Genomic DNA, 16,154 nt, shown 5'->3' on the forward strand with positions numbered 1-16,154 from the left:
GTGGTGAGGTTTCAACATGTGTAACCTGTGTCCAAGTGACAGCATTGTGCAAACCTGGCACTGATGTCAGGAGCCTCATGGACCGACATGGCTCAAAGGTGATTGCAGAAACAAAATCAAGTCACTCGAGCACTGGTAACTACTTACACATTTCAGTCAGGGCAGATCTTCCATAATTCAGATATTTGTTAGAAAACAAGAGAGGAGAGGAGCCATTTGTCTCACGTTAGAAAGTTCACCTCTGCCACCCTTTGCATGTTGCTTTTATCGATGTTTTTGAGTATCTAGTGAAAGGTCTCCCAGATGCCACTAAAACAGAGCCCGCTACAAACAGATGAAAAGCATGCCACCCCTCCAAACACGCAGCGCTCGTGGCGGCAGAGCGGGCTGGAATGCAGTCTGCTGCTAAGTCAGCAGCTTGCAGCTTCTTAGAAAAATAAGACATATGACACGGGACATAATGCCAGTTACTCGACACTTATAAGAGAGAGATTGGAGATTATTCAATGCAAGCTTGCCCAAGGCTACATGTGTAACATTTGGTAGCTATGTGTATCTGCACAAACAAACAGATTAAAAAATATAAGGAGCAAATGTTCTGCAAATCATTTCTTTGTAAACTTTACTGTAGTCTATGATTTCCAACAATAGATGAAATACAACATGTCCAGCTGGTTCCTCGCTTGTTCTTGGTATTGGTATAAAACAATAACAACAACAAAAGGCAAAATAAATACAGTCCCTTTTCAGTAGCAGAACACAGCAGAAAAGGGGCCTCAGAGACACTCGCATGGGAAGAGCTGGTTCAACACACTAAAACACAGAATCAGAATTAAATCCTTAAATTCTGATCCCCTCTGCGCTCATTTGAGGATTAGCTAGTTATAAGCTGTAAAGCTTCTAGGAGCTGTTGACTCTTAAGTACTAAATGTGGTCAGCTGCAGTTCTTATAAAGGTAAATTTTGCTGGGGTGATGTATGTAAACAAGGAGAGAACAACAAACTTCATTTGGCTCACAGTCTTCAATGTGATTTTGACTTCTCCCCCGACCCCCTGCAACAGGAATAAGATTTACAAAGCCAAACCAAATCTGGTTTTGATTCTTACAAGATAAATTGCATTTTAAATCAATATAAAGCTCAAGATCAGCAGAAACAGCAAGTGTAGTGTCTTCCTGTGCTGTACCCACAGCAATCAGACACCCATCGCCTAGCCAATACACACTCAAAACTAAGTGCCAAAGGAGAAAGGATTGGCCTTATTGCAACAAGTGAACCAAGATTTGCATGACATCCATCCGTGCCAGCAACAGGAGTGCAGAGGAGCTGCCCCCCGACCCTCCTCCCTGCCTCCCACCAGGCTCCCCCGCTCCACAATATCCATTTAAATTAGTGCAACTGTCTCGTCTAAGAGTATTACTGAGACAATTCTGAATTATTGAAAAGGTTGCACAAAGGAAAATTTCCCCTTAACTTCCCTGCATTTCTCATGTGTCTTGTTTTACCTTCAGCAACATGTAACAAGGCGTAACACACCCTGATGCCCTACGATGGGTTTGCCTGACGTGCCTACACTGAGGTAGGTGATGTGCTTCAAGTTGCACCGCCAATCCTTCATCATCGAGCAGAGCTGTTGCCTGAACGCACTGACAGCTGCCGGCAAGCTGTGGTACAGCGTGCAGAGCCTAACCCCCCAACAACACCCACTCCCGAGATTTAAGGGACTAACTTTGGTTAGGGGCCAAAATAAAGTATTTTCTCTGGAGACAAAAGCCTCTCTGGAGATTCTCCAATGACCGCTATCATTGATGAGAGCACATCGTTATCTGTATCTAAACAAGCGAATAGAGGAACTGTCCTCTTAAAGGCAGAAGATGAATATACGGAGGATTTTCCCCCACACAGCAAAACGATGCAACTTTTCTCTCCTCCTCCCTCCAAACTGGCCTCCAGCAGAGTCAAAGGAAGGGCAACCAAGAAGTCTGATTCACAAAGGCAAAACCTACAGTGAAATCTCTAGCCTTTATGCAGACAAACTCCAGTTGACTTAGTGCAAGTTTTGCCTCAAGGATCACTGAAAGGATAAGGAAATGACGGGATTCAGCTCTTTGCTGAAATAAATTATCCAGGTTACTGTGTGGCAGGCATCAGTGCCACACTTCAGCAAATGGTTAGATTTATTACATACCATTCATTTTCTGCTACATAATCGAGTTTTGTCACAGCCATAAAAATTTGAATTATTTACCAGAAACTCTTTGAGTTCAGCAGAGCATGATTTTTGCCTTTACAAAGCCATGATTTAAGGTGGAAGGAAAACGTCTATTAACAGTGGTGAAAGACACATAAGCTCACACCTGGGAATGAAAATAAAATCTCATTAAAAATCACGATGTGTCATAAGTAAGTCTAACCAGTTTGGTGTCCTCAGGACACCCAAGGTCTTGAGCAATCAGATAGTTTACAAGCTCATGGTGGTAATCTCCTCCAGGCTGTATTTTTAGGAGCTGGGGACAGCAGCAGGGCAAGACGGGTCTCATGAGGGTCTAAGGCATTTCCCAGTCCCAGTGGGACAGGGCTAACATCAGATCTTCGTGAGCAGCATCCCTCGCTGCTGGGGACGCAGGGATCTTTGGGCTGCTCATCAGAGCTGGTGTTTTGGGGAGGGCAGAGGGCTCTGGGACCTGAGAGCTGCCTGATGGTTTCTGTACACACAGTGTGTTCGAGTCTGTTCACGGCACCTGGCTTAGGTGAACATCGCTCCCGCATCCAGACCGCACAGTTATGACTAAAGCAAAAACTTCAGTGCAAATTCATTACCCTGCCATGAAACTCCCATAATTTTTTTAGGAGTTTGTCACTGTAAAACCCTTTTAGGCATAATGTTCCCACTGGGTCAGATCCCAAACCGAGATGTTGCTGCGACGAGGCTTGAGCCCAGCATCACCACTGACCGTTTTCATTATAAAGACATTTGTCTGAAGTATCCAATTAACTATGGCTATAAAGCCAAAATATCTGGATTACACCATAGGAGGAAGTTCATATTTCACTGCATGATTACAACATTCCTGAAGGCTATATGCATCTAAACTATGATGTCATACAAAGGGTGTGCAAAATATGTTTTTCTTTTTCTCTGCCTTTCATTTCACATATAGATACACTGCAACCTAACTTAGCTAAGCCCTTGGAATAATGACAACTATGTGCTTTTATCAAATAGAAGTTTTAGCCATTCCATAAAAAGATAATTCATATAAACAGAACATATATGTGCACAGACCAGATACACAGCAAATAATATCAATAAAATTTTATTGATATTATCTTTACAATTATGAGAATTTAAGTATTTATCTTTTTCTTGCTCATTAATCTTTTCTAGAAAGTTTCTTTCTCTCCCACTAACATAAACCCCATTTCTGCAGAGACCCTTTGCTACATGACTGTTCCTTGGTTAGAAGATCGAAGGGCGGTCTCAGTCACTAAAATACCACATCTGATTTTTGTGGTACTTGCTCTCCTAGCCATACTGGCATTACAGTCTAGACCTATCGTGGTCTTATGACCAGGAATATGTTCTGGTAGGGCACTCTGGTCACTTGTGAAGAAAGGACTACTTAGATGTATTCCTTTATACAAGATTTAGGAAAAAAAACGCCAAACAACCCAACCCCAAAACCAACCAACTTCTTTTGGTTTTAAACTTACCTCATCAATATGTCCAACAGCTCCAAAGATCTTTGCTGTTTGCCCAATCAAACTTGGAAAACTCTCACCAATTTCTTTCAGCATGGGAAGAAAAGTGGCTAAGGCTGTTGGTTCATAGCTGGATATTTCTATAAGTATGTTTAGAATAATGTCACTATGGTTAGGGTCTCTCAAATGTCCAAACAGAAAGGGAATACACTCTTCCAGCACCTATTAAAAAATCAGACAGAAACAAATTGTGAATATATTTTTTAATTGTGACTGCATATAACCAAAAGAGGTCCTGTACCATTGGAGGGATAAAAATAAACCACTAGACTTTGATTTAGTAAAATAGTTTTCCACCCTTGCTGACCTTTGCATGGAGCTATTGCTGAGGTCAATCAAAGTTCAGCTCAACATATGGAATAAGGGTAAGCTGTAGCCTTGAAATATTGCAGTTATGCATATATAAGTAAGGAAATGCCCAATTGTTAAAAAAGAAAAAAAAAAAAACCCTCACCAAGAATTTCCCTTGCTCTGGGCCAGTTCTATACTTTTTTGATTAAAACAACATCAGACTTAGTCTTCCCCAATGATACAGTAAATTAAAGTACTAGTAGAAATTTTTGGTTTCCACCGGAAACTAAATAATGTGACAAGGTTAATAGCTGGAACAGAGGAAAAAGTAAGAGGCAAGATCCTCACTACACACAAAAATGCTGTAGGCAAGTTGTCATTTCTTGTAACAACACAATTTTCAAGACGCTGAGGGTGTAGTCCTTAAAATCATCTTACAAACAGGATACAGTGTATACAACTACCTACTGAATTATTATTTTTCATATAAACACACATGTACACTAATACACCTCTGATTCAGTGAAACTGTTGCATCTGTGCAAAAGACATTTCAACACACAAACAGGGCATGAAGTGACCCATTCTTCTGTTATTTTTTGAGGATTATCAGTTTTAGCAAGCCAATACCTCTTGCTCTGGCAAAATACTGCAGGTGGGTGGCTGAAAAAATTGTTAGTAGTAATAAATGATAATAATAGTAATAACGATAATACAAAGCAACTTCAGACACGTCGGCTCCAGCATGGAGCCCCACAATAGCCAGGGGTGCACCCCAGTCCCCTCCAGCTGACAAGTCCCTTGCTTCCGAAAGGAGTTCTCTTCCACCTGGGACTGTATATTACGACAAAGTTTCCTTGGCTACCTGGGGAAAGATACTAACTATTGTTGATTCTTCTTTTCCAAAGATTTTATGAATTTCATAAATTCGCAAAGCAGGTAGTCTTGTGCCTTGTTCTAATGTGCTGGGTGCTGTCAATGACGTACAATTTCCAAAGCATGATATATTTTGCCTTAGTTAACTAATCTCCATCTCACTCCTCATCAATTCCTAACTCATTTTGATTTTCCTTGATACGTAATTTAATACAGTTCATATATTCTAACGGAAACATAGTAATGGCAATTCATACTCAGCTGACAGGGAAAGAGCCAAAAAAGTAGAAAACTGGTTTAACACAAATGTTTTGGTCCAGCAGAGTCATTGTTATGTTCTCTTTATGATGAGATGGAGAATTTGGAACGAAATTAAAGAATTCATGGGGAATTAGCGTAGGAAAGCACTGTCATGCATGTCATGGGACTCCTCACTGTTCGCAGAGCAGCTAGCAGACAGACCTTCCCAAGTCATCTAAAACAAATAAACTCCTCCAAAAGGAGGTGGAGCATTTAGCAGTAAGATCTTCCACATATGGTTTTACCCCCAGTTCTTTTTTCCTAGCCACGATCTGGAAGAGCCTGAGGAGGTGATGTTGTTCGGCTTGATCCAGCTGAGCCATCAGTGCCACCAGCTCCCTCAGATGGAGGTTTATCGGCTGCGGTTGCTTCTCGTACAGAGCAGGCAGGACGCGCAGCAGCATCGAGTTCCCTGAGAACAGAGCAAAAGAGAAGCCAGTGACTTACTGTCGGTCAATACCCTATAGCTGGAGAGGGCCCTAAAAAATCAGCACACACCTGGAGACACCCGTTTTTAAGAATCATCAGTATGAAAACTGGGAGGCATAAAACACTGTAGAACAATATACACTGGGCCAAGACGACAAATAAATAACCTAAACAGAACGAATCATTGCACATGTAACAATGCAGGTGTTAAAAAAAAAAAGAAAATCCTATTAATTATAATTTTCTTTCTCAAGTACAGTATCATGAGAGGGCTGCTTAATGAGCTTTCAGATTTGGATGGTACTCTGTTGAGTCCTAGACCAAAGTAAGTGTGATTTCAATTAAAAAAAAAAAAAAAAAAGGCTAGAAAGCACATAAAAGCTATATTTCCCCTTTGTTGAGATTCAGACTTTCAAATTAAATAAGCAGCATATGGAAAGAATAGTTGGTTATTAAGAGAACTAAATATGCATGACAGTAAATTTGAACATAAATAGTTAAGGATGCCATTTCCAGGAATAGAAAGGAGCCAGAGAGAGTCAACGGCAGACAGACAAAGATATGCAAAACCCTCTCTCACACATTTTCTTAAGATGTCTGTGCATAATTCAATTTGAAGTCCAGGCTCATACCAAAATATATAACTTCACATTGCTGTACATGCCTGCCTCAATATATTTAAGTTTCACTTGAACAACATATGGAAAACATCTGCCTATTGCAATGTAGTATGGCTCCTTTTTGTAAACCCTGGAAAGTCCTTAAGGTCTCTTTGGATTTGGTTTCCAATAGGAACTAGCACTCTGGCCTGCTGCTTTTTCTCCCATTTAAATCTGAGCCTTACAATTTTGGAAGATAAGCAGGTCACTTCATGGATGGTAGAAAAAGGATGCATGGGTCAGAGTGGACCACATTGTACTCTTGCCAGATACAGAAAATGCACCCCAAGACACTATTAGGTCTTGTAACATCACCTCTGAGCCAAGTAACTAACATATAATTCATTGCAGGTTCAGACAACTTTTAGTCAAACAGCTTGTAATGATCCCTAAGGGTTCCTTATGCTTCGGAGGAGTGCCTCCACGCTATTTAGCCAGCCACGCTTCTGCATCCTATCCTCAAGCATTTATTCTGCTTGAAGAATCATTGGCTTCTCCTTGAAGGCAGCTCTGAGCCCTCCATACAACCACTGCAGTCCTAAAGGCAAGGTTCAGACCCCGCCTCTACTCCCATAGACACGGCAAATTTCTGTCTTGTTTTGCTCTATATATAAAGCTCAAAGGCCAGTTGCAAAGGCAAGATATTTGCTGATTAATTAACCTAAACAGATTAGCAAGCTGTTCGGTTCTGGCCATTTTCTGGCCACATTCTTTATGCAAATCTCTTCCTGATATAACAAGTGAGTCTGTAAAAAAAAAAAAAAAAGTGTCACTTCTTTTAAGAGCGTCACTAACATACCGTGGGATTCATGCAAAGCACCAATTCACCCAAGGTTAGAACGAAAAGGGTGAGAGGATGTATTTACTTGGACTTCTCTAGACTCGCATCTGTGTCTGAAATTGAACAATTTTGCAACCAAATACACTAAACATTATTTTCTTCGCTGAATAATTTAGTGCTTACAGGAATAAGTTCTTTCTTTGAGCTTGCACACATGTAGTTTCAACTGGAAGTTTTCTGCCCATATGGAGCAGAGCCCTTAAGCTCCAGTTGAATTTCAGCAATGGTAACAATTGCAAAAGATTAAATTCCCATGTTCCTAGCAAAATTCATCTCAGCCCTAAAAGTGTAGCGGAGAGGAATTCAGCAGAGATGAACCAAAAGTAGCAACTTCAAACAAGGAAAGACAGCCACTAACCTGAGGAATGCTATTGCCTAAGCTGGGATGTCACAGGTAGGAAGGTATCTGGAAAGTAAGACTAATAATTCAATCTGAGAAAACAAGCATTTTAAGTATCAGATGTATTAGAGGAGTGATGCAATCTGACATGACACAACATGATGGATTGCAGCCATGAAGCTTCTCTGAACAAAAGTACTTTGTACAAATGCAAATTTGGGCAATATCTTCCGGTTACCATACAGCAAACATACAGGGTTTATATTCACTAACCAAGATAAATGAAAAGCAAAGGCAAATTAGGAGCAACCCCATCACTTTGGAGTGATATTTAAATGACCTCACTGACATGGAATCGCTTTTAATTGAATAACCTGGCTGTACAAACTTGTAAACAATCCAAGCAGACATCACAGTTTGTGCCTGTTCTTTGTATAACTTAAAGGTCACGAAGCACAACCTAATTCACTATTTTCTTGTACTGTCATGTTTCGAGTTAGCTCTGAGTACCTCTTGCCATTTGTTTGTCACACCTTTTCAGTTTCTAAGCGATTTACACACATGCAGCTCACCAATCTTTTGGTTTGGAGAGCTCGGGCCGTTCCCAAGTAATTCACTTTTTTCCATCTTGCTTTGTCTGACTCAGTCTAAACCAAGAGCCTGAAAAGTTTGTTTGTTGTCCGAGAATGGAAAAACATTATACTCAGCTCCTTAATTACCTTCTTTCCCTCTTCATTCCCCTACCACCCTTACCCCCAATATTTTCCAGATTAGATTTTCTCAGACTTTCCAAGCAGACCACACACTGGGAATTACACAATTCAGGCAGGAACTAACATACGGTTGGGGACACTCGATGGCTCTGCACCACTGGCTGCAAGTCAGGCAGGGAAGAGGCACATCCAGCAGGAGCAACCACAACTGCATGCTGTGATGGTGCCAGACCGCCCCGGCTGCCCCGGGCACACTTTGGCCGTGCTCCCTGCACACACGAATTGCAAAGGTTGCCTTGTGCTCAAGCCTCTGCTCTGCCCAGCCTGGCAGCATAGAGAGCTTGTTTAAAAAAATTGAGCCTGGTAGCACACTGCAAATGTAACGTGGACAGAAGGAGCTCTCAAAGCTATACAGCAGTGTTTCAACATTCACTCCAAATGGAGTATTCAAAGATAAAAGCCCATGCACATCAAGACTAATTTTTTTTCCCTGGGATGACTCAAGTTAGGCACATACCTCCCCAAAAAACGTTCACCTCTACTTTACCAAACTTTTGAGGTTTCTAATATATTGTTTTGACATTACTATTTATTATTTGCATTTGCAGGACTGCAGCTGGAGGCCCCACAGTGGCAGGAACCCCATATACACATAAGGTGAAGCAGCGAGAAGGTTTGGCAAGTAGAAACAGCACAGCACTGTGGCCAGCAGCCCAACGTGCAGGTAGCCCAGGTTTGCACAAGCAAGGCTGGGTACTGGGAGGCATCTGGTGCAGCAGCACCAGGCTCTCAGCAGCCTCCTGCGGCCTCGGAGCAGCGGGCTGCCCTGGGGCGCGTGGAGCAAGCCTGGAGGAGCAGGTAGTGGGCTGGCGAGCAGGCAGCTCCAGCCTTACCTGCCTCCTCAGCAAAAGGCGACACCTGCAAAGTCCCTCCTGGTCCCCGCTGCAGGAGGGTGCAATGGTTGAGGCCACGCACACCGTCTCTGCTGCCTCGTGCAGCCGCACCTCCCACTCCTGGCCCGGGTGTCGGAGGCAGAATGGGCAAGAACAGAAGCACAAGGCCCTCTTTACACACTCCTGTGCACAGCAATAAGGGGCTAAACCAGAGACTCGAATGGAAAGGGAACACAGATTGCAAGTTAGATGCAGTTATGTGGGGGGTTTTTTGCTATTCTCCAAATATTTCATAGCCAATATCTAATTTGTACCATATTACCCCTAATCTCACCTAGGCAATGCATCTCTGAAATAATTAATGGCCCATTGAACTGAGAAGCTTTCCAGAATTTAAAACAGATTCATACCAATAACAATACTACTTAGCACTAGATTAACGTCTAATCCAAGAGTGCCTTGTTTTGTTTTTTCAAAGTTAACAGAAACAACTCTAATCATGCAGCTGCTAATCTACATGCTCCCGAAACAAGATACTAGCAGTAACGCATTATCCACATAGTTATGATGTTGTTATTGGTAATTAGAAAAGCAAAACTAACAAGCTGTCTGTATGAGTTCTCCTTTATTGCTTAAAGCAGTAAACTGTTAGTATATAATAGAAGTTTTTATACCTAACTACCAAAAAAAGCTACAATATTTAGGTTAAACCATACACGTATATCCAAACCAACTCCAGGTATGTTTATTTTTCTACCAATCTCTTCCAGAGCCCTGGCACATACCATCTACAAAATAAGTTTGCAGAGAACACTTTCCTTTCCACAACACAAAATAACATAACCGATGCAGCCAGAGAACTCCAAGGGATTTCATCCCCCGCTCTCACTCTCGCATTGCTGCACATTACAGCAATGTGCTCTCAGAGGGGAAGCGGCAGCTCGCAAGAGCAGCTTTCCCCGTTTCTTCCCCTCCGCGAGTCAGTACATCTCCCCCCAGTGCAAACCTGGAAGGCTGGAATTGAGCAAGCTGCACGCCCCCTTCTCCTCTCGGCCAAAACCAACAGCCAGAAGTGCTCTTATTACAACACTGGCACTAGCATTGCTCATTCATTCAAGCTGAGGCGCTCGGAGCATTTATTAGGGGCTCGCTGCATCTCCTTCGCAGTCTTGTCTCCGCTGAAGTCTGACTTCGACTTTAGCTCCAGACAGCCCAGCTATTTTCAGGAAGCAGCTAGAGAATGCTGCCCCAAGAAATACTTTCTCTGCTTACGCTGTTCTGTGTTTTCAGGGCTTCTGTTTCTGTTCTGGATGAAGATGATGACTATGATCTCATGTATGTGAATCTGGATAATGAAATTGAAGGTCCAGTTCTTGGTACTGAGGAAAGTAAGTACATTTAAACTAAATTTGTGTTAAGTGCAGAATTGCATTCTTTGTTGCCTAGCTCTTGTAACAGTTATTATTACAAACAATTTTTTTTTTCAGATGAAGAAGCACGTGCTTGTACCAGTAGGTTATTATGGACAGCAAGTGCTAAAGCACTTGGATGGTGTGCCTTGGAATTTGCTTTACACTCTTTATTTTTCGGTTTTCCTGCAAAAAGACTGCCAATGACACTTAGTTGTAGAATTGCTATAATACACACTACTTTACTTTTCTCTTTTGATATAGACGGAAACACACTGACAGTCTAGAGCACGTAAGCCTTGCACAGAGCCAGGTTTTTCAAATACTCCTTCTGTTTAAAAATGTAAGTACAAAGGAATAGCAACATCTGTATCTTCCATTCCAGCTGTTTCATGCAACTGCCAGCAAGAGCACACCAAGTGGGACAAGCTCTTCATCATGCTTGAGAACTCGCAGATGAAAGAGAACATGATGCTGCAGACGATGGACGAGATCCTGAAGGTGGACCTGCAGACCCTGAAAGCAGAGCTGAGCCAGCTCACCACCAACCTTGCGGGCACCTTCGCCGCCACGGCCGAGAAAGTCACCTCCCACATCGTGTCACAGGTAGAGCAGGCGCTTGTGAGAAACAGTGATCAAGCTGAAGAAGCCAAGAGGCTTCACGAGTCTGAGCAAGGAAAGGTTCTCGAGCACGTTTTGCTGCTGAGCCACAACATGTCCAGCAGGCTCGGCTGGCTGGAGAGCGCTTGGCTGAGGAGGTCTGAGGTGGAGGCTCAGGAGACAGCTTTTCAGCAGGATAAATTCAGTCCCACCAGAGGAGACAATCTCATTTTGAACTCTCTGTGGAAAGAGCTACAGCAAACCAGAGCTGAACTGAAGGCATCGCAGAAATGGGCAGCTCAGCACTTACTGCCAGCAGGTAAGTCCATGCGTGCTATGCTTTACTGGAGAGCTCTTTGGTGGACCTGTCCAAACAGACATCCTATAAGCACCCCTCTTAAGCACCTTCCTCTGCATATGACTCCAAAGCAATCTTATGAACAGCACAGCAGCTTTGAGCAGTCTGTACGTACAGGGAGGAAACTATTGACTATTCTTGAAAAAGAGGTGCTGAGCTTTTCAAATGTGGGATCAAAGAAGGGTTTAATCAACGTCCTTACACAGGGCAAAGCCAGCTAGGATCCTACCTCCTGCAGGCTCTCCCAGATCAAAACGGTTGCCAGAGAGCAGCAAACATATTTTAAACATACAAATTATATTCTCTCACCTTTTACCTTCCCAGCTGGTAACTCCTACGCATACGCACTAGTTACTGAGCTCTCCTTTTCTCTTCATGCATGTACCCACTCCTTCCTCCTCCTAAACTAAATGTTGTCTCCTCTCTAACTCCAACTGCCCAAGAGCAGAGCTAGATCCGAGGACATGCTGCTGATGTCAACCAGCTAAGCACGCTTCCCTCAGCAGGGAGGGCACATCCACTGCATGCAACGGTCAGGACAAAGTATTTCCTCAAGCATGGAAAAATTAGTAACACTGTGGTATTGTTGGGGGTTTTTTTCCCCCCCCTTCCAAAATGTTTGCATTGGTCAGCAAGTGAGGTGGCCATAGAAATAGGAGCTCATATCTCAAATTTCCTGTCAGTTTTTCTGTGCACCATAATATGACACCCAAAAAGCAGCTACAGCAACTTGGGTATGGCAGAGCAGACCCCCGTCTATTTAAAGTGTGGGTGCAAAATTGCTACATGCACGTTATAACTACGTTGAGTATAACTCTGCCTACCAGATAGCTATCACTGCATGTCTTCTAAATGTTGACATGTTTTTAATGACTGTATTTTCCACAAATGTAAGTTGCTGCAGGTTAAAAACCTCACAGAAATCTACACTTGCAGAATCCCAGGGGTGAACAGGGAGTTAGGGGTGCAGTTACACCAGCCTTGCCAGCAACCTTTAGCAACACCACTGGCATGAGCTCTTAAACAGGTGAGCAAGGAGCGCTTCTTGTAACTGCTAAAGCAAAGGCAACAACTTACACAAGCCTATTACAATACAAACACAATATAACAATAGTTTACATCAAAGCATTTTACAATCTAACATGAACCTATCCTTTCATGTAGGACATGGATTCAGCTTAAGTACATTGCTTTTACTCTTATTTGTCACAAAACTTTAGTAATCTTTATGTACTGGGAGTAGATCGTACAGCATATTCCTTTTTTCCCCACATACATGAATCTTGCCTTCCAGAAAGCATGATCTCATTCTTTATCTCTCTCCTGTAACACGGCCAGCCTCGCAGTCAGTTACTCTGTACTAGGTGAGAGTAAAAAAAAAAAAAACCAACTTTGATCAGCATTAAGGATCTCGGTCTCATCAGTGGAAATCCAGATTATTTCCACTGGTTCCTATATGGTTTTATATTAAATGTTCTTATTCTTTTAATTTAAAAGATGCATTTTAAGTGCTTCCAGAGTGTGTCTCTGGAAATTTTTTTTCAAGGGAATTTTTAGCAACTGACTTTAATTTCTCACATCTTGAATTACTGCCAGCCATACTCTTGAGGGATTTTCTAATCACACTTTTTGTTCTTCAGTGAGGCTGTTTTTAATTTTGTTTAGGCCTTGATAATAAAGCCTGAAAGCTTGCTAATTAAAAGCTTTTTCACAATAGTGTTCCAAAGTAGCATTTTAAGGAGTATCCCCAACAGTTGCTTACTGCTCCTGCCCCTCCTCAAAAGGGCCAATGAAGAAATGTAAAATCTGCTCACAGTTGAAAGGAAGCAGTCTACGAAATAACACAGCAGCGCAATCCTGGAGGACACAAAGAGTCCTTCATTCACTGAAGCAGAAATTTCCACACACATTTTAGACATTTTAGATCCTCTAGCTTGTTTAAAGAGGAAATGAACCAGCTTAATTGTAGAAGGGGGCTGCTTTTTCCCCAACGTTGCTTAGAATATTAAGTTATATACGACTAGGGAACAGTACATAGAATACCAAAAATGGCTTGGGTTTAGTGATCATCAGTTATTTTTCTAAGTTTCATAAACTTCTGTTAGTGCTTTTAGCTAATCTAATTTCTATTATCAACATATTGATTAATGGGAGATGGGAGATGAACTGTTTTAAAAATATCAGTTGTCTTATACATTTCCCATGCTTAACCAGTGCACATGAAAGTTACTGACCAATAGGCCTAAAGGCAGGGTCAGAAAAGGGAGTCATTATAATAAACAAACACATCCCAGCATGCTTCTGCCAACGCTCTCCGGGCCTCCTTTTAGTAGCCCCTGTCCCCTTCTCCTCCGCTGCCCCGTTATCCACGGGACAACCGCAGGACACTGCATAACTGCTCGTGACACAACTACCCCGCGGCTCCGTTTCTCCAGCTGCAGCAGCAGTCTCACACTACTATCCCAGGAACGGCACGGTATCTAAACCTGCCGTTTGCTAGATCACTGAACCCATCCCCTCACCATAACGTTGCTCTTTTCATCACTCCATACTGAAAAAGAACGCAGAGGCTAAAACAAGACCTAAATGAAATAGAGAGAGGACTACCTGGCATAATTACCTAATGTAAAGTGCTAATTTCTCTAGGTGACCCAGCAAAAGAGAAGCTCTCCTAGGATGCATGTCAGAGCAGAAGGCACCTGCCCTGCACAGACCCTTGAGGAAGCCCAACTTCCCAAGGCAAGCACCAGGGCAGACAGGCAGCGTTAAACCTAAATGTCACTTTGCATAGCACAGGACTATACAACACACTACTTTTGCAACGAGGGAAGAGCCAAGCCTTGTTCCTGCAGCCTGATTAGCCCCTAGACCCATTGCCATAGTGTTTAGCAAATTCATCCATCAGATCTGACAGCTTCTTCAAGGCATCCTACATCCCGCTGGATGAGCTAAGCTCTCAGGTCCCTTTGAGAAGCCCAGGAGCGAGCATATGTCAAGGGCCTTAACTGTGCATGTACACACAGACCAGTTTTTATTTACCTAACAATCTTTCTAACTTTTTCAGGATGTGAAACAGCAATTCTATTCCCCATGCGTTCGAAAAAGATATTTGGGAGCGTTCACCCAACTGCTGGAATGACCCTTCACTCCTTTACTGCTTGTATCTGGATCAAGGTGACTGAGGCTTTGGACAAAACTATTGTCTTCTCCTATGGAACCAAGTTAAATCCATATGAAATCCAACTTTATCTTAGCCAGGAGTCTGCAGTGCTTGTTGTTGGCGGTGACCAGCACAAGTTAGCTGTCAAAAATGTAGTTGTTCCTGGGAAGTGGATCCATCTCTGTGGTGCCTGGAGCTCAGAGAACGGATCCGCATCACTGTGGGTGAAGGGAGAGCTCGCAGCTACTGCCTCAGACATTGCCGATGCTCACACCATTCCAGACGGAGGGATTTTGCAGATCGGTCAAGAAAAGAACGGCTGCTGTGTTGGAGGTGGATTTGATGAAGCTTTAGCCTTCTCCGGAAAATTAACTGGCTTTAACATGTGGGACAGAGTGCTCAGTGCCAAAGAGATAGCAGCACAGAGCGGAGAAGATGCGTGCAGTATCAGGGGCAACATCATCGGGTGGGGAGTCACAGAAGTTTTGCCATATGGAGGAGCCCAGTATGTTTCTTAAATTCTGGCAAGGCAGTTTCTGAAGCAGAGAATGTATTTCATGAAGAGGTGAACGCCAATACATACAAGCCGTGGGAGCCCACGTCTCTCAAATTCCCGAGGAAGATTAGCATTGCAAGTTTACAAAATGAGGTAGTGTGGAGATGGGATTTGATCTCTGCCTGTTGTTTTGGCAAAACACTGATAAAAACCCAACACATCAAGGCTTGACATTGGAAAAGTTGTTCCTGAGGTCAGATGACTGCTGTCTCTCTAGCATAGTGTTTTCTGATGCATAGAAGTGCCACTGTGGACATTTTGGAGCCGAACGGTGCTCCTGGCATCCCTGCTGAAGCAAACACATCGAGTATCTGGCTGACCAGTCTCTGTACAACAGACATAAGGCTGCGCATCTTCCCGGCTCCTCCAGTCATTGGTTTTTATAGTGCTAATGTGAATTGTACAGAAGAACCACATAAGCTAAGAAACGTGTTGATTATTAATCGTTGTTAGTAATTTGTAGACTATAACAAAACTAGCTCCTTGTTTAAAGCATTATTTATGCCACGGATTGACCTAACATATAAAAGTAATATTCCCCATCATAATCTGATGTTACATTTCGGGAAAATGCAGCTGTATTATATTGTAAATTGACTTTGTAATATTTTTATTGAAATTATTTTTGTAAAGTTGTTCTATAAATAAAGATACTTTACTAAACTAAAACTTTCCGTGCTTCTCATGAACTGAAACTCTGAAAGTACCAATTGGGAATTTTTCCATGTTTTGAACCATACAGTTTTAGCTGCTAATAGAAAAAGAACATAAATATCAATCTCTCATACAGAGACCCTCAGAGGACCGAAATCCAAGTGTTAGCCAGAAACAGCTTTAAAGGCCCGTCACAGTAATGAACCCTCTTGTGAATACTGCCATGTGCAAGGACCTGCCACTCTAGGAGTTCTCCCTTGTGGGCATGGTTGCTTTTTATGGAAGAGATGCTTTGATGTACTGACACACGTGCG

At 42.6% G+C, this 16,154-nt stretch overlaps 2 protein-coding genes across 21 annotated transcripts in view; one reads left to right on the forward strand and one right to left on the reverse strand.

Moving 5' to 3' along the window:
* VEPH1 (ventricular zone expressed PH domain containing 1) overlaps positions 1-16,154 on the reverse strand; it is a 99,637-nt gene that overhangs the window by 57,115 nt on the left and 26,368 nt on the right. For 18 of the 20 annotated variants that reach the window (XR_012776381.1, XR_012776380.1, XR_012776378.1 and 15 more), the window contains 2 exons: positions 5,474-5,640; positions 3,714-3,923 (listed from right to left, as the gene is read on the reverse strand). Coding sequence is in view for 7 of the 20 variants with exons in the window: in XM_075506782.1 (XP_075362897.1) it covers positions 3,714-3,923; positions 5,474-5,640 (377 nt within the window). In the remaining 13 variants the exon portion in view is untranslated. Of the gene's footprint in view, positions 1-3,713; positions 3,924-5,473; positions 5,641-9,888; positions 10,214-16,154 lie in introns of those variants that run through there. The other 2 variants (XM_075506779.1, XM_075506781.1) reach the window with 2 other exon arrangements.
* PTX3 (pentraxin 3) lies at positions 10,344-15,855 on the forward strand. The gene is made up of 3 exons (XM_075506784.1): positions 10,344-10,491; positions 10,898-11,431; positions 14,535-15,855. The coding sequence occupies exons 1-3, from the start codon at positions 10,344-10,346 to the stop codon at positions 15,146-15,148; spliced, it is 1,296 nt and encodes a 431-aa protein (XP_075362899.1). The 3' UTR covers positions 15,149-15,855.

The sequence above is a fragment of the Mycteria americana genome, chromosome 7 (assembly GCF_035582795.1).
Source record: "Mycteria americana isolate JAX WOST 10 ecotype Jacksonville Zoo and Gardens chromosome 7, USCA_MyAme_1.0, whole genome shotgun sequence".
Taxonomy (NCBI): Eukaryota; Metazoa; Chordata; class Aves; order Ciconiiformes; family Ciconiidae; genus Mycteria; species Mycteria americana.

Coding starts and splice junctions, on each gene's coding strand:
- PTX3 (XM_075506784.1), top strand. CDS start 10,344: ATGCTGCCCCAAGAAATACTTTCTCTGCTTACGCTGTTCTGTGTTTTC. Junction 10,492..10,897: donor AGTTCTTGGTACTGAGGAAA/GTAAGTACATTT, acceptor CTTCCATTCCAG/CTGTTTCATGCAACTGCCAG. Junction 11,432..14,534: donor TCAGCACTTACTGCCAGCAG/GTAAGTCCATGC, acceptor TAACTTTTTCAG/GATGTGAAACAGCAATTCTA.